Genomic DNA, 18,235 nt, shown 5'->3' with positions numbered 1-18,235 from the left:
TATTTCCACCTACGCTGTGCCTCTGTCCTCTCTCATACTTGATACACTCGTTTTCAAATCCCATGGCCTAACCTAGGCTCACCCTCTCTGTCTTCTATTCTTGAAATTTGATAGAGGATTTGTAAACCACTCACTACAGACTAGTGCTGTCCCAAAGAAAAATGAGATGAGCCCGCTGTGTCATTTAGATTTTTCTACTACAGGTAGTTCCATTAAAAAAACAAAAAAAGAATCAGGGACTTCCCTGGTGGTCCAGTAGCTAAAACTTCTTGATCCTAATGCAGGTGGCCTGGGTTTGATCCCTGATTGAGGAATTAGATCCCACATGCCACAACTAAGCATTCACATTCTGCGACAGAAGATCCTGATGCTAAAGTTAAGACCACCCAGCACAGTCATATAAGTAAATAAATAGTTTTAAAAAATAGTTCAGTTCAGTCGCTCAGGCATGTCCGATTCTTTGCGACCCCATGAATCACAGCACTCCAGGCCTCCCTGCCCATCACCAACTCCCGGAGTTCACTCAAGCTCATGTCCATCGAGTTGGTGATGCCATTCAGCCATCTCATCCTCTGTCGTCCCCTTCTCCTCCTACCCCCAATCCCTCCCAGCATCAGGGTCTTTTCCATTGAGTCAGCTCTTTGAATCAGGTGGCCAAAGTATTGGAGTTTCAGCTTCAGCATCAGTCCCTCCAATGAATACCTAGGACTGATCTCCTTCAGGATGGACTGGTTGGATCTCCTTGCAGTCCAAGGGACTTTCAAGAGTCTTCTCCAACACCACAGTTCAAAAGCATCAGTTCTTCGACGCTCAGCTTTCTTCATAGTCCAACTCTCACATCCATACATGACCACTGGAAAAACTATAGCCTTGACTAGATGGACCTTTGTTGGTAAAGTAATATCTCTGCTTTTCAATATACTATCTAGGTTGGTCATAACTCCTTCCGAGCAGTAAGCGTCTTTTAATTTCATGGCTGCAGTCACCATCTGCAGTGATTTTGGAACCCCCCAAAATAAAGTCTGACACTGTTTCCACTGTTTCCCCATCTATTTCCCATGAAGTGATGGAACCAGATGCTGTGATCTCAGTTTTCTGAATGTTGAGCTTTAAGCCAACTTTTTCACTCTCCACTTTCGCTTTCATCAAGAGGCTTTTGAGTTCCTCTTCACTTTCTGCCATAAGGGTGGTGTCATCTGCATATCTGAGGTTATTGATATTTCTCCTGGCAATCTTGATTCCAGCTTGTGCTTCTTCCAGCCCAGTGTTTCTCATGAGCTACTCTGCACATAAGTTAAATAAGAAGGGTGACAATGTACAGCCTTGACGAACTCCTTTTCCTATTTGGAACCAGTCTGTTGTTCCATGTCCAGTTCAGGTGAATTTAATTCTACTATGTTTTAACTTTATATGTAAAAATGTCATTTGGATGCATAATTAATGTAAAACACTGCTAACGAGATGCTAGCTGAGGTTTTTCTCAGGTCCAAGTGTTTAAAACTGAGTGTGTGTTTTACACTTGGCAGCGCGTGTCACTCTGAAATTGCCATATCTTACCATGTGTGGCTGGCAGTTCCCATGTGGACAGCGCTAGACCCTCCTAAGCATGCAGTGGTGTCCTCGTGGAGAGAGGATATGTGGGTGATGGGAGCTTCTTGTCAGCCCCAGGAGTGTGCTCAGGAGTCACGGTCACACTCTCTGATGCTGGATAGAGAGAGAGAGAAATTAACTGCTCTACAAATCAAGATTGAATTCAAGTTTAAGATTCCCATGTTGGGAAATACTTAAAGCTAACTTTCAGCAACTCTTTTTTAGTGTCTCTTTCTATAGACCTGTAGTTTATATGGAAACCTAAAAGGGAACCTTCCCTCTTTTCCAAAGTGAATAGTAATGTATTTGGAATACCCAGTTGTTGGAATGATCAGTTTCAGGAGAATCATGTGAGTTTAATTGTGGTTCTTGCCTTGTTTCCACTTGAGTGCTGCAGAGTATCATTAGTGGGCATTTTTGTGCACATGCATCGAATGAGATGAACTGTTGCACACTTCCTGATCGCTGGTAATGAGTGTTCCATGGTCACAAATTTGTGAGGCTTGCCATTCTGAAAGAAAACCTTCTATTCCCTAACTGGATCTTCCACCAAGAGTTTCTGCTTTGCCATCTAGGGTGGTAATAAAAAAATCAGCCTGCCATCACAGAGTGATGTTTTACTAAACTTGATTTTATTTCTGTATTAGTAATAATGGATCAGACCTTGACAGACTGCCCCTGGGACTCAGCCTGTCTGCAGGGGCAATTGTGAAAGCTCACAGGTAGTCCTCTCTGTGGGATTTGGGTGTGATTTATTCTTGTTTCATTTGGGATTCTGGGTGAATCTACCTGCCTCCTTTTGTACTTCCTCCTGATTTGTCCTTTGCCCATTGTGTTGCAAAGTCGAAATGCTTCCTAAGGGCTGGGGGGTGTCCCCTTGAGAGATGTGTTGGGAAAGCACATAGTGTTTGCATTACAAGTGATTTTTTTTTTTTTTTTTTTTTTTTTGAGAAATATGACCTACAGTAACTAGTCTTGATGTTTCTAAACCAATTTCAGGAAAGGGAATAATCTCTAAATAGCCCATCAAGTGTAAGACCCCGTGGGCACCACAGTGCTTATGTGCGTGCTTGATTAGAGTCGATGAATACTTGTTCTAGCTTTGTCGTTTTGGGGTCATTTTTTACTAAAATGTGGAATAGCATTTTATATGTGTAAAATATTTTACAGATTTTCTGTTGGAAAAACAGAATGATACCCAAAGATGTACTCTTGGCTAACTATGGAGAAGACAACCGAAGTTCCTTCTGTGCTGTTCTCATCTTTACGGAAATTCTCTGTGGTGCCAATCACATGATAACAATAAAAGAAAGGAAAATTTCTCTTCAAGGCATCATTAGAGTCTCAAAATTGTACCATGTTGAAGTTGAGTCTTCACACCTAACAAATTGTCTTCTCGTTTGCTATCTTAAGCTGGTTTTGTTTTGCATTTATTTCGGTTATACTTCTTGATAAGAAGCACATTGCTTTGTTGGCAGTGAGCAGTGTTCCATAAGAGTCCTGTGCAAAACCCCTCCTGTCAGAACACTGAAGGTACAAAATGACCCCACTCTCCTGTTGACTTCTGGATGATGGTGACTCCCGTCTTTGCAGGCATCGGGATGGACACCTGTGTCATTCCTCTGAGGCACGGCGGCCTTTCCTTGGTTCAAACCACAGATTACATTTATCCCATCGTCGATGACCCTTACATGATGGTGAGTTTGACCCTACGTACTTTTACATCTGGAATTGCTTACTCATTGGGTTTGGAGTGGTGGCTGGGTTTTGTACGTGTGTGTGTGTGTTTGTTTTTGTTCTGTACAGACTGTTGTTACTCCTCCCACCATGACTCTGCCATTGAGGGTCTGACTTGATTGCTCCCTTGCTCACACTTGGTACCGTGCGTGAGGCAGGCAGAGCGGATGTGGGGTGTCCCCTGCTGCTCTCGTACCTGTGCACGTCTTTCTGCCAAAGCACCTTTTCAGTGTGTCTATGGAATGATGTGTTTCTAGTTTTCTCCTTTTGTTTCCTTGTCCATGTTTTTCTTTGACATTTGTAAACTCCACTTTCCTGTGTTTCACTATCCTCTGTAATAGGACAGATCCTGCATGTTTTTGTCCAGAAATAGAGAGCTTAGCATCTCATCACAGTGAACTTAACCATTGATCCTGATTCTGGTCATGCCTCTCTCCATGTCTGTATTCCATAGGGTAACCCATGGGTCTCCCTGCTGATCACGCTCTGCTCAGATACCCCCACCTGCTCATTGTGGGTTGCTGCCAGCAGCCCCTCCATCTACCCAGCTGGATCCTTCCTTGCACCCTGGCAGCTGGGAGGAGCCAATGAAGAGATTGGGAACATCTTATCCGTAGGAAGTGCCAAAGGCCCCTCCTGGTGCCAGGGGCACTGGGAACGAGGCGAGGAGGGAGTGTTCACCACTCAGGTCCCAAGACAAGCACATGGGCTCCCAGAAACCTGTCTCCTGCCCACACAGCCAGCTGTCTCTCCTCTAAAGCAGTGCTCCCATGCATGCCATGCCTCTGGTGTCCTATCTGACTGGGGGCCCAGGTGGCTGGAACCAGAATGCATCCTCTCCCAGCATCTTGCGGAAGGACCTGAGAGCCTAGCACAGAGGGAGCAGCACACCTCTGCAGCCTGGCCTGTGGTTGGCACCTCCCAGCATGCCAACCACACTGCCCCTGTTGCCTCGTGAGTGAGTCACAGGAGGTGATCCAGCTCCCTGCCAACCTGCCCAGAAGTTGTAAGACAACATAACAATAAACCAGCAATGAAATGGCCACTGGAAGTGATATAGTAACTTGCAGTTTGATTACTCTTATGTCAAAAGAAAAGTTTGTCAATTTCTCCTTTGCTGTTTAGAGAAAGGCAACTTTAAAAATTTTTTTCAATCTCCGTCGGCAGTAGAAAATCTTTTATTTTTTATAAGTAATTATTAATATTAATAATTGTTAAAATAACCAGAAATTATTTTTTATTTTCCACCTTTCTATTGAGTACTAGTTCAAAGTTCCTCAATAAAACTATATAGTTTACTAGGAATTGCCTTCCTTTTTCTTAGAAAACAATCTGGTTTCAGGGCTAGGTGTTGTTCATTTCTTCTATTTTTTTTTTTAACCAAGATGATTTTCCTGTTTATCTCATACAGCTTTGGAAAGGAGTCCAAAAATTTCTCCGAGTACATAAAACCCATCTTCTCTGTAACCAGTAAAAGTTGGCCCTTTTTAAGAATCTGTTCAGGATAAGTGACTGTTTCCACATTTTCTTTAAGATGTTTGTTCCCCAGCATTTCCACTCTGGCTCCTCTGTAACCATCTGCACCATGCCCACTTCTCTCCACCATCTCCCTGCTCTGGGTTCCGCACCTAAATAAATGGCAGCTTTCTCCTGATGTTTTAGAATGGTGAAGAACATGGAAATGCTGCGTGCTGCATGGAGGAGAGGTGGTGGCAGGAACGTCTGAGCTTGGTTCTGTGGTGGAGGAAAGGCAGCGAGTGTGTGAAGCACAGCTGCTGAGGCCCACATCCTGGAAAGTCCCCTCCCGGGTGCCTCTGGGCAGCTGAGCTCTCTGTGCCTGCCCCGGAAAGTCCCCTGGGGTCCCCGCTCACGTCTCCCTTCTCTTCCAGGGCAGGATAGCCTGTGCCAACGTCCTCAGTGACCTCTACGCCATGGGGGTCACGGAGTGCGACAACATGCTGATGCTCCTTGGAGTCAGTAATAAAATGACGGACAGGGTGAGTAGGAGCCTTCCAGCCTAGGCTGTGGCACCGAGGCCGTCACCCTTCCCTTTGGTCACTGGCTGGTGACATAGACAGTGGTGGGGTCGGGGTGTCCCACTGCTCACCTGGAGCATCTGTGGCCTCCCTGCCTGACCTGTTCTTTGACTCAGAGGTGAATTCCTGTTTAGATTATTTTTGACAGGTAATTGGTTTCATCCCCACGCCCTGCCATAGTTCGCCCTGCGCATAAGAATTGAGCGTTCAGTGGGCTCTTGTCTGCCCCCACAAGGTGCTCTTGGGCCTCTGCTTGGACACAGCCATCTGGGGCAGACGTGGGGGTGCACGTGAGCTGGTCTTGGGTGGTTGAGGACCGTGTAGAGAGCCCATTCAGATGCAGGCAGCCCTGCACACCCAGCCCATTTCCAGAATTCACTTCTGTTGTCCAAGCTCCATTCACATTGTAACCTGCAGCCTCTTCCAACTTGTGATAAAAGGGCTACAGAGTGAGCTGTTACTCACTCTGTAACAAAAGTGAGCTCTTTCTGTTACTCCCTTCCCCTTCCGGAAACTCTGATCTTTTCTGGTTTATGATCTTTTCATAGCTGTAAGTGTATAGACTCTCTTTTCCAGGTCTTCAGCTGAATGATGTGACTTTTAATTTTCCTTTTAAACCCTAGGAAAGGGATAAAGTGATGCCCCTAATTATACAGGGTTTTAAAGATGCAGCAGAGGAGGCAGGAACGTCTGTAACGGGCGGCCAAACAGTGCTAAACCCCTGGATTGTTTTAGGAGGTGTGGCTACGACTGTCTGCCAGCCCAACGAGTTTATCATGTAAGTCGTTTTTTTGTTTCATGTCACCTGGCCTGGTTCGCTCCCCACAATTTCACATAACATAAAATTCAGTTTTTTAAAGTATACAGTGTATTGGTTTTTAGTATTCATAGAGTTATATAACCATCACCACTGTCCAATTCCAGAACATTTTCATCTCCTCAAAAAGAAACCTCGTATTCATAGCAGCTACTACTAACTCCCTCCTCCCCCATTCCCTAAAATCCACAAATCTACTTCTGGTCTCATGGATTTGCATGTTTTGGGCATTTCATATAGATGGAACTGTGCAACAAGTGATGTTTTATGTCCGGCTTCTTTCACCTAGCATGTTTGCAGGGCTCATCGTGTTGCACGTGTGTTGGTGCTTCATTCCTGTTTATGGCTGAATAACAAACACTCCATGGTATGGACAGACCGCAGTGTGTCCACCCATTCATAGGCCACAGGCCTCTGGGCTATTTCCCCCTGTTGCGAGTGATGCTGCTGTGAACGTTCGTGTGCAAGTTTCCTGTGTGGACATAGGTATCAAAAAGACAGTGAACAAGTCTTGGTGAGGATGTGGCGACACCGCAGACCGTGTCCATGGCTGTGGGGAATGTAAAATGGTGCGGCTGGTTTTGTTCCTCGGGTTCAGTAGTCACCACATGACCCAGTAATTCTTAGATATCTGCGCCTGGGAACTGGAATGTATGTCCACACAGAAAGCTTGCACATGAATGTTTATAGCAGCATCACCCGCTTCTTTACTGTTGTTTTTGATAATAGCTGTCTTAGTGGGTGTGAGATGATACCTCAGTGGGTTTTGATTTGCATCTTCCTGATGGCTAATGCTAAGAGCATCTTTTCATGTGCCTTCAGGCCATTGCCACGTCTTTGGAGAAGTTTCTCTCTTAACACAAGTTGTCACTTTTCATGTTTGAGAAAACCTTATTAAGAAAAATTAAGAAAATTATTAAAATCTTATTAAGAAAACCACCTTGCCCTGTTCTCTGAAGGAATCAGAAGCTCCATTTGTGGAGTGGGTTTTGTGAGCGGGTGCCGGGTCCACGTGTTTCACAATTCCAGAAGCGTGAAAGGGTGTGCCTGCAGGTTTTTAACCCACCTGGATGATTGTTGTCCACTGTCGGGGGACCAGACGACTGTGTGGACAGTTCCTTGAACCAGGACAAGAAAGACATGAGTGCTAGTCATGAGGGTACTTAGTGAGACAGGAGTTTTGTTCGGGGGCGCAGTCTTTGTGTTTTTAGGGGTGCCTTTTTTTTTTGGTATTTGCCTTCTGTCTTTAAAACAGGGCCCAACCAGGGATCCTGGGTACCAAGGAAACTTACTGTTCATAACTGTGAATTTGACACACTGATGGTAAAATTACCAAAACAGACCCATAATGGAACAGCCTGAGAAAGCCCACCTGTGTCTCTGCTATATAAGTGATTGTAAAAAAGAAAGAACAGTGTTTGTTTCAGAAGTCTTGTTGCCTCAGAACCCTGGTGGGTCTGTGTTGAAAAGTACAGAGCGTGACTGAATCAGGGCCTGATGATGTCTTTGAAGTCTAAGCAGTTTGCCTTTTTGGGAAACTAGTAAGTCATCGTCCTGAGTGTTGAAGTCGTGGCCTCTCCACTTTTCATTTAATGCTTCGTTTTGTTCATCCGTCGCCCCAGCAGTAAATGGTAAAGCTCTGCTGCCAGTACATGGCAGTAGTTGGCTTAAATATGAGTAAGTGACCGCAAACACACGTGGTTTTACTAGCCTTTGCTTTCTTTTGTTTAACCGATGGTGAGCTTATCTCCTTGGTTAATTTGATGAGAAACTGCCAGTGTTCTCTTCTTCAGGCCAGATAATGCAGTGCCGGGTGACGTGCTTGTCCTGACAAAACCTTTGGGGACGCAAGTGGCCGTGGCTGTGCACCAGTGGCTGGATATTGTAAGTGACCTTCACCTTCTGGTGTCAGCAGTGTGTCTTCTCAAATGAGCTCTTGAGGACTCCCCTGGTGGTCCCGTTGCTAAGACTCCATGCTCCCAGTGTAGGGGGCCCTGGGTTCGATCCCTGGTCAGGGAACCTGATCCCACATGCCCCAACTAGAGGTGCTGCATGCTGCAACTAAAGATCTCATGTACTGCAACTAAGACCTGGCCAGGCAAGTAAATACATATATATTAAAAAAAAAAATTTTTTTTTTTTTGATGCACTCTTCTAGTTGTAGTACCAGAGAGTATAGTGTCAATCTAGACCTTACAGAAATCCTGGGAGTTGTCCCTATTCTTTTATTAAATCCAAGTTTCATGTATCGAGTGCTTAAAGTTCAGAAGTACTCCATAAAGAGAATTTGGGAAACAGTTGAGTTTATCTGTTCATTAGTTAATGAGCTGGCTATATCTTATCATTGAAAATTAATACATAAGAGAATGTGTGCAAAGTTTGATATTTGAGGTATAAATAAGGCCAGGCTTATTGACAATTTCGTCATGAGTGTTTTGGTCATTTCTGGTTGCTTGTTTTATCTTTTTAAGCTAATTAGTGAATCAGAACATTTTGATAAATAATCATCTTACGGAGAAAGCATCTAGAATATAAAGATACTTATCCTGAGTCACTTTCTACTGCAGTATGATCAATCATTCTTCCTTTAAGACTTTCTTCATTGCTGTAGCAACTCAAAAATGAATGACTGTGGTATATTCTCACATATCTCACTGCTTTCAATTTCTGCAATTGACATCTGAAACCACTAGTCCTGAGAAACAATTGGAAAAGAGTAATTTTATGTTACTCATCAATCAGATAGATCTTAATTTGACACACAGCAGAGAGAATCTCTAAGGAGGCCGTATTCTTTAGATATTTTTCCCTTCTTATTCAGCAATGATGGGGACATTTCCCATCTAGTATGATTACTTGTCAATCAGACCACAGGACTTTGCTTTTTACCAATTTCTTAAAGGTGGTCAGAACTGGAAAAAAGCAAGTTTCAAAGACTAAGTAACAGAGTGATACCCTTTCATAAAGGTCAGAAGCAATCAAAGAGTATTGTTTGGGCGTCTGTATGTATGAGGATACTGCTTTTCAAAAGGCGGGAAAATGACAAGTATAAAATTCAAAATCGTTGTTACCTCTTGGGGAGAGCTGAGGGGCAGGGAATAAGGGAGGTACACAGATAGATTTCCATTGGGCGGTAGATTATTGAGTGTTGCTAAAAATGAGTGAATTCATGAATGCTGGCCATTAATGTACCATGACTGTATGTCGTGAACCCAGCATCGTGACGCTAGGCTCTTTGACTATCAGACTGGGGAGGAAGAGGGAAGACAGTGGTGTTTCAGAGGATGTGCTGTGTGGTCACTCTCAACGTCATTGGAGCCAATGCTAAGTTGAAGTTCTTTCCCATTCATTTGTCCCTCAAGAGGACTTGCTCTCAGAATTCAGGGAGAGTCAGTAAGAATATTAACACAGTTAACACGAAAACATGAAAATTGTGAGCCATCAGCTTACGAGGGGAGATGAAGAGGAGAACCTAAGGACATTCACAACTATCCTGCTGGTTTCACGTTTCCAGTAAACTGCAGTGTTGGACTACAGAGGTGCAGCTGAGAGCAGAGAAGATGCCGTGATAGTAACGTCTAGCGGACACCTAAAATAATAATCACAGGGGTTGGGGAGTTAGAAAACTTAATTTTGTGTGCAGAATTAGATAAGTAAAACTCCTCAAGATGACTAAGGAAAAAATAGGCTGTTTCAGTGGTTAGAAACAAAGATTGATCACATTTTTTCTCTTTGCTCCCTCATCTGTGTTCCTGTCATCAGCCTGAGAAGTGGAATAAAATCAAGCTAGTGGTCACCCAGGAGGATGTGGAGCTGGCATACCAGGAGGCGATGATGAACATGGCTAGGCTCAACAGGACAGGTACGGCTGGGCCGGGTCAGCAGGCTTTCTGAGACGCAGGAAGGGAGCTCTTTCAGGCTTTGTGGGCCACGGTCTCAGTTGCACTGATTTTTTTTCTCCTCATGACTCTTTTAACGTTGTTTTTTTAAAAAAAATCTTAGCTGGAGGAACTGGCCACCAGCCAGGTTTGGCCAGTGACTGCACAACCCCTTCTGTTAGTGCCTAGAGCCCTAACCCACCTGGATTCCTGGTGGGAATCCAGACACCTTGCGTGTTCTTGACATAAGCACGGGGTAAATGTGATTTGCTTTAGAGGAGAAAAAATCATATGCTTATTATAGGAAAGTTTTTAGAAAATATAAAAAGTAAAGGGAAAACATTATTCATAGTCCCACCACCCCAAAATAACTTCTGTTAATACTTTTATGTATTTTTTTTAATACTTTTATGTATTTTCCTAAGATTTTTATCCATGTTTGGTTGGTTGGTAGTTTACTTTTATCTTATTGTTGATGTTGTAAACTAATGGTTAGCTTACATTTTACTTGTATTTGGAATTTGGCGGGGGCAGGTCATGGAGCGGCATGCCAGATCTTAGTTTCCCACCCAGGGAGGGATCAAACCCATGCCCCCTGTAGTGGAATTGCATAGTCTTACCCACTGGACCACCAGGAAAGTCCCTGGAATTTGCTTTTATTCTTAATATTACTAAATTCTTTTTTCCATATTATATAATTCTAATACACATGATTTTTAATGGCTAGATGTTCTCTCAGAACAATATGCTGTAACTAATTTGCCTTTTGCCTACTTTTGAACAATTTATTTTGAGATAAAATTTTTCTGTAATTTTTTTTCCCTGCATTCCAAGAGTATGTCTTTGGCTTTATTCCAAATTAAGTTGAATTGTAATTATTTAATTCTTTGTTCTCTGATACTCTCATCACTTACAACAAAGGTTTTTCATTCCTACTTCTTTTACTGTGCCATGTTTAAGAAGTTTTTTTTTTTTTGTCCTTCAAATTAAGTAGTTTAACAGTTCGAAAGTGATTTGTAATGGATTTAGTTTTACTCATATAGATTTTTAGTTTACTTATATTTGTGCAGTTAAGAGTCCTCTATCCTTAAGTTTTAGACATTCTTGATAGGGATATGGCAGAACACTTTGGTCGTATGCAGCAAAATTAAGTGTACGTTTATTTTGACCCAGAATTCCCACTTCCGTGAGTCTATCCCAAAGCTACAGTGGCCAGAATATGAAATAACGTGTGTACAACACTATTCGTTGAAGCACTATTTATAATTGCAAAAGAAGGGTGCAATCTGAAGGTCCATCACTGGGTGACTGACTGGGATTGTCTAGTCTCCATGCACAGTGGAATACTATTCCCTAGAAAAAGGAATGAGAGAGCTTTATTACCAGGAAGCTATCTGTAGGATATGGCCAGTGAAAAAAGCGAAGGACAGAGCATGTATGTAGTATGCTACGTTTTGTGTGTTCATAAATAAATACGAAGTAATAATGTGTATTTTATACTTTCAAAAAGAAACAGTGGAAAAATAAGTCATTAACAAAAATTATTACATATACAAGAGAACAGGGAGGAAGCAGACCCTCTGAACATGCTTTGTTTCATGAGTTCAACTTGGAAACAAATGTTTTATGTAGTTTTCTATACTTAAATGAAAAGAGCATATTTTATGAATCCAAACCAAATTTTTTAAGGTTGTCCAACGTCTAAGCTAGTGGCAAAATGACATGAAGAAGAATTATTTCAAATCTCTTTGAGCCTGGTATTTTCTGTGTACATCCTTAAGACAAAAATCCACAAAAATATTTCATTGTTGTCAGTGGGTTTGTGTTTGTGAGAATGTTGTATATTGAGATAAATAAGTGAATGTAATTAGGAACAAAGACTTTAGAGAGAAGTAAGACGATCTAAGTAAGAGAAGTAAGACAGTTTTAAATTAATTAAAAACTATCATCTTTAATTTTGAATTATCAGTGTGAACTCAGGATTATTTTTTTTCTCTGAAAATGTTTATTTCTGAACCTGTTGAAAAGACCTAGAAGCAGTGAAGGGTGAAGTCTTATTGCCCCTGGTCGGAAAGTTACTGTTTTCCACTAAAAAGTACCAGGACTCCCTGGGGAAATGGCAGGTTCCAGCTCTGGGGCAGGAAGTACAGAAGATAAGCTTGATTTCCTGTGCCTGGAAGTGGTGGTGGTGTCACATCCCCACAACTTCAGGGGGCTCCCACTTCATGGGGGTGGAGGGTACAGTTTGACTATCAGAGACCAGAGTGACCATATCAAGTATCTAAACAAATGATAATTAAAACTTCTTGGTCACCTGGGTCACCAACTTGTTCTAAAATAAAAGTGGTCATCCTTTTACTTTACCTGTCTTGTATAGAGTGAATTTCAGGGAAACCGAATTTTCTCAAAAATTCTTTTATCGAAATCATATAAATACAGGAAGAATGGTTGAATTACAGAGTTGCCATTTTTGCTGTCCCATGATTAAATGAACCTCAAGACAAAAAAAACATCAGTGGCTGCTAGAAGCTTTTAGTGAAAGGTTCATGTTGATGATATTACCCCCCATTCCCCATGAAGGATTCTTGCCAGAAAAAAAGAACCTGAGTCTCTTCGAGCCTTGGTCCTAAACACCAGTACAGGAAATAGAGAAGATGGTAGAACATGCTTGCATCGGAGAAGATCCCCAAATCCAGAATGGAGGAGATGCTGTAGGAAAAAGTGGCTCAGTCTCCACAAATAAATGACACTGAGAGGAAACTGGTGTGATGTTTCAGAGAAAGCAATCAAATGTAGTGTTCATTTTGTTGGTATGATAATGATATTGTGGCTGTTACAAGTTTTTTTATCTTTTAGAGGCACACATAGAAATACTGATAGCTAAGGGACATGACTGGGGTTGGCTTTAAAGTTTCCATATCACCTCTCACATCCCCCAGCAAGCAGGCAGGAAAAGATGAGACCCCAGCAGATTGGTGGTAACACTTGAGGCTGGGTATTGTTAGGTATGTGGGAATTCATGGTGGTGTGCTCCTCTCTCTGCTTTTGTGTTTCATTGAAATTTTTATAATAAAAATTAGCAACAGTCATTCCGTATATAAGAGAAGTGGTGACCAATACCTTAAAAGTAGAATCCCTTTTCCCTAGTGGCTCAGGCGGTAAAGAATCTGCCTGCAATGCAAGAGACCTGGGTTCGATCCCTGGGTCAGGAGGGAGAAGGGAATGGCTACCCACTCTAGCATTCTTGCTGGAGAATTCCGTGGATATAGAGGAGCCTGGCAGGCTACAGTCCACAGGGTCACAGAGTTGGACACGACTGAGCGCCTGACACACACTTACTGACTGTAGGATTCATTGTGTCCTCTTGTCCACTCTGGTACTCAGAGCTTGTCTAGGACGGCGTCAGGAAGAGCTGAAGTGGAGGTTATGGCTTTGCTAAATGTCCTTGACTGACCCACTGTGCCAGGTGTAGGTATGTGAATAGGATGGCCTGTTCTCAGTGTTGCTTAGCTAGCACTATGAACCAGAATGGGGTCAATTCTCCTCTCAGCGTGTGTTGTTGACGATATACCTAAGTAAAAGATTCTGGTCTAAGGAAAGATAAATGAGAGATTTGATGAACTTGTGCTTAGTCACTAAGTTATGTCCAACTCTTTGGGACCCGGTGGACTGCCTCCTGCCACACTCCTGTCTGTGGGATGTCCCAGCCAAGATACTGGAGTGGGTAGCCATTCCCTTCTCCAGGGGATCTTCCTGACCCAGGGATCGAACCCAGGTCTCTTGCATTGTAGGTGGATTCTTTACTTTCTGAGCCACCAGGGAAGCCCAAAGAGAGAAATGTATATCAAAAAGCAGGTCTTTGCTAGTGGTATAGTGGATGAGAATTTGCCTGCCAATGCAGGGGACATAGGTTCAGTCCCCAGTCCTGGAAGATTCTTCATGCCATGGAGCAAGTAAGCCTGCATGCCACAAATACTGAAGCCCACACGCCCTAGAGTCTGTGCTCTGCAACGAGAAGCCACTGCAGTGAGAAGCCCGAGCGCAGCAACGAAGACCTAGTATAGCCAAAAAACAGAGAAAGCATTTACCCCAGAGCACTTCTGTAAACATATGGCATATTTCATTTCATGAGAAAGACACTTAGTTTTTAAAAATTAGCAATTCAGTTACTCTCCCCATCCCCAAAGTGAAATACATAGGTGCGACTCTAAAAACATGTCCAAGTTCTGTATGAGGAAAACTATAAAACTGATGAAACAAATTAAAGATGTAAATAAATGGAGGTATTCCGTGCACATGGATAGAACTCAGTATTGTCAAGATGTTAGTTCTTCCCAACTATAGGTATAATGCAATCCCAACTGCAGTTCTAGCAAGTTATTTTGTGAGTATCAGCAAACTGATTCTGAAGTTTACATGGAAAAGCAGTGGACCCAGAACAGTCAACACGATGTTGAGGTTGGAGGACTGACACCTCCCGACTTCAAGACTTCATATAAAACTGCAGACATTAAGATAGTATGTTGTTGGTTAAAAAAGAGAGGTCAGTGGAATAGAATAGAAAGCTGAGAAATGGGCCTGCATAAGTATAGTTAAACTGATTTTTGACAAAGGAGCAAAGGATAAATCTTTTAAAGAAATGGTTCTTGAAAAATTAGACATCCATAGGTAAAAAAATGAATCTGGACACAGGTCTTAAACCCATCATAAAAATAAACTCAAAATGGATTGTAGACCTAAATGCAAACATGCTAAACTCCTAGAAGATGACATAGGAGAAAACTTGGGTGATCTTGGGTTTGATAATAGCTACTGAGATAACACCAGAAGCACAAATCCATTAAAAAAAATGGACAAGTTGAACTTAATTAATATAAAAAACTTCTCTATAGAAGAGACTGAGGATGAAAAGACAAGCCACAGACTGGAAGAAAATCTTTACAAAACACATGTGACAGAGGACTGGTATCCAGAATTGGCAAAGAACTCTTGAGACCCAACAATAAGAAAATCCAATTAAAAAACGGTGGGGGGTGGGGTGGAGAGAGCTGAACAGACACCTCACCAAAGAAGATACACTGATGGCAAATAATTATATGAAAAGATGCTCCACATCGTATGTCATTAGGGAATTGCACATCCACTAGAATAGCTAAAGTCAATACCAAATGCTGGTGAAGGTGTGGACAGCCCATTGCTGATGGGAATGCAGAATGGTACAGCTGCTTTGGAAGATAGTTTGGCTGTTTCATGCAAAACTAAATCTGCTAATGTGATCTAGCAGTTGTGTGCCTTGGTATTTGCTCAAATGAATTGAAAGCTTCTATCCACCCAAAAGCCTGCACATGGATGTTTGTCGTAGGTTTATTCAAAATTGCCAAAACTTGGAAGTAGTTGGTAAATATATAAATTTATATTTATATAAATTAGTATAAATATTAAAGTCCTTCAGTAGTTGGTAAATATATAAATTGTGGTCCATCTAAACAGTGGAATATTGCTCAGTGCTGAAGAGAATTATCACGACATGGAGGAGCCTTAAGAACACATTACTGAGTGAAAGATATCAATCCAAAAAGATCAAATTCTGTATAATTCCAACTCTGACCTTGTGGAAAAGGCAAAATGATGGAGAAAGTTGAAAGATCAAGGGTTGGAGGAGTGGGTGAAAAGGTGGAACTTGGGATTTCCAGGGAAGTGAAAATACTCTATGATACTCTAATGACTGGATACACGAGCTCATACTTCTGCTGCACGCATAGACATCAAGAGTGAACCCCAGTGTAAACTGTGAACTGGAGTTAACAGTAACATATGAGTCCTGACCTGTCAAGGCAGCACACTGATGCTGGCTATTACTGTAGGAGAGATGGCTGGGGGGTAGGGACAGTATGGCAACTTTCTGTTAAATTTTCTGTAAACCTAAGACTATTCTAGAAAATGTACTAATTTTTTTTAATTAAAAAATAAAAGATTAACCTTTCAGATACCAGGAATGTACCTTGAATTTAGATCAGACAGTCTTAAAAGGTCTTGTTCTTTGATTTTAGGAGAGTATGACAGATTTATCTTTCGTTGAGGTAGCATTTCCTCTCTACAGGTATTTTGGTTTACTAGGGCTTTACTGTTGGTTGAAGCTGCTGTTCCGAGTGATTCAAAATGAACTACAAAACCAACTTTCAGAATTTTACTCCAGGTTTTACTAATCTTTAAAATCCAGCTTTCATCATTCCTGTATGCCGTCTTCCTGACGAAATAGCAGTTTTGAGACCAAAGCATCTGTAAGATTTTGAGTTGAGGAGGGGTGTTTTCTAGGAGTCTCTGTTCATGACACCAGATGACAAAGGCTTCTCTGTCCTCCGGCAGCGGCAGGACTCATGCACACATTCAACGCCCATGCGGCTACTGACATCACGGGCTTCGGGATTCTGGGCCACGCACAGAACCTGGCCAAACAGCAGAGGAACGAGGTATCCTTTGTGATTCACAACCTTCCTGTCCTGGCCAAGATGGCAGCCGTGAGCAAGGCCTGCGGAAACATGTTTGGGCTCATGCACGGGACCTGCCCAGAGACATCAGGTACCGGGGCCCTGGCCCGGGTCAGGGGTTAATGCTGGTGAGGCCAGTGGGACCTCCCTGAGGAGGAGCAAGCCAGGTCCAGCAGCAGGGCCCCAAGGTGTGAGGTCTTGGCTGGGAGCATCTTCCGCCTGCTGCCGTCTGCCACGGTGTCTTCATGCCATCCTTCCTGTGATGAGCAGTGTTGTTTTCAGTCCAGTGTTTGGTGATGGGATGGGAAGAAGCAAGGATATGGGGAAAATAGGTCATCACCTAGTTTCCATTGGAAACTCAAGAAATAGCTAATGTATCCATAGGTTACATTGACGAGGCTGTATTTTTTCCTTGCAAAAGTCTAAAATTAGTGTTTTAAGAATGAAATAGTATATGATATCTCCAAATTACCATTTTTATTTTTGTCCCCCCCCCGCCTTTTTTTTTCTTTATCTGGACTCTGTCTCATCCTTTCAGTTCTATCCCCTACCCGCCCCACCTTCCTCCCCCTAGTCTCTCTTACTTCTGTTATACTTCCTCTATAACTCAGGAACTGTTTCCCTGTCCTGGTAAAAGAGTTGAAATATCTGGGAATGAAGTAAAGTACCCATGCCTAGACTGAACCCCTAGGTAGTCAATCTGAGGTTGGCCTGGTCATAAGAAATTCTGACCCCTAGAAGCTAAGACCACGAAGCCCCACCCATGCACCAGCCCTGGGGGTGGGGATGGTGGGGGTCGTCTCAGGTGGGCCTCTCAGCCATAGAGAGGACCCTGCCACTTCCTGACCTCAAAATCACAAAATCCACTTCCTCGAAGTGTGCTACAAGAGGGTAGCTGAACTGTTGGTAGAACAGCACCTGCTGTCTGGCAGGTGTAGAATCAGTGTGAATGAACTAATGAATATTACCAACTAATATAGTTTGTCTCTATTAAAAAATGAAAAGTGTCTCATTTTTTTGTAAAAGGTCATATATATTTTTTTCCCATTGTGTTTCTTCTACTTAAAAATACATTAAATTATTCTGGCCTAGCTACTCGGGTACCAATGAAGATTTATTTTCACATATTTTGTATTTTTCTGTTTTGAAGTTAATGACAGAGCCAGTGACAGAACCTAGATACTTTGAGGCACACACACTTTTATGGCCTTCAGTTCAGTTCAGTCGCTCAGTCGTGTCCGACTCTTTGCGACCCCGTGTATCGCAGCACACCAGGCCTTCCTGTCCATCACCAGCTCCTGGAGTTCACTGAGACTCAAGTCCATCGAGTCAGTGCTGCCATCCAGCCATCTCATTCTCTGTCATCCCCTTCTCCTCCTGCCCCCAATCCCTCCCAGCATCAGAGTCTTTTCCAGTGAGTCAACTCTTTGCATGAGGTGGCCAAAGTACTGGAGTTTCAGCTTCAGCATCAGTCCTTCCAAAGAAATCCCAGGGCTGATCTCCTTCAGAATGGACTGGTTGGATCTCCTTGCAGTCCAAGGGACTCTCAAGAGTCTTCTCCAACACCACACAGTTCAAAAGCATCAATTCTTCTACACTCAGCCTTCTTCACAGTCCAATTCTCACATCCATACATGACCACAGGAAAAACCATAGCCTTGACTAGATGGACCTTAGTTGGCAAAGTAA

The 18,235-nt window shown here is 42.7% G+C and overlaps 1 protein-coding gene across 1 annotated transcript in view; it reads left to right on the top strand.

Moving 5' to 3' along the window:
• SEPHS1 (selenophosphate synthetase 1) overlaps nucleotides 1–18,235 on the top strand; it is a 24,473-nt gene that overhangs the window by 3,221 nt on the left and 3,017 nt on the right. Inside the window, exons 2-7 of the mRNA XM_010859936.1 lie at nucleotides 3,184–3,287; nucleotides 5,217–5,324; nucleotides 5,987–6,141; nucleotides 7,974–8,064; nucleotides 9,943–10,042; nucleotides 16,425–16,637. Of these exons, the coding sequence (XP_010858238.1) occupies nucleotides 3,184–3,287; nucleotides 5,217–5,324; nucleotides 5,987–6,141; nucleotides 7,974–8,064; nucleotides 9,943–10,042; nucleotides 16,425–16,637 (771 nt within the window). The remainder of the gene's footprint in view (nucleotides 1–3,183; nucleotides 3,288–5,216; nucleotides 5,325–5,986; nucleotides 6,142–7,973; nucleotides 8,065–9,942; nucleotides 10,043–16,424; nucleotides 16,638–18,235) is intronic.

This window comes from Bison bison, unplaced genomic scaffold, assembly GCF_000754665.1.
Source record: "Bison bison bison isolate TAMUID 2011002044 unplaced genomic scaffold, Bison_UMD1.0 scf7180017864461, whole genome shotgun sequence".
Classification (NCBI taxonomy): Eukaryota; Metazoa; Chordata; class Mammalia; order Artiodactyla; family Bovidae; genus Bison; species Bison bison.
The sequence above is the reverse complement of the archived record's forward strand: the minus strand, read 5'-3'. Positions and strand labels throughout refer to the sequence as shown.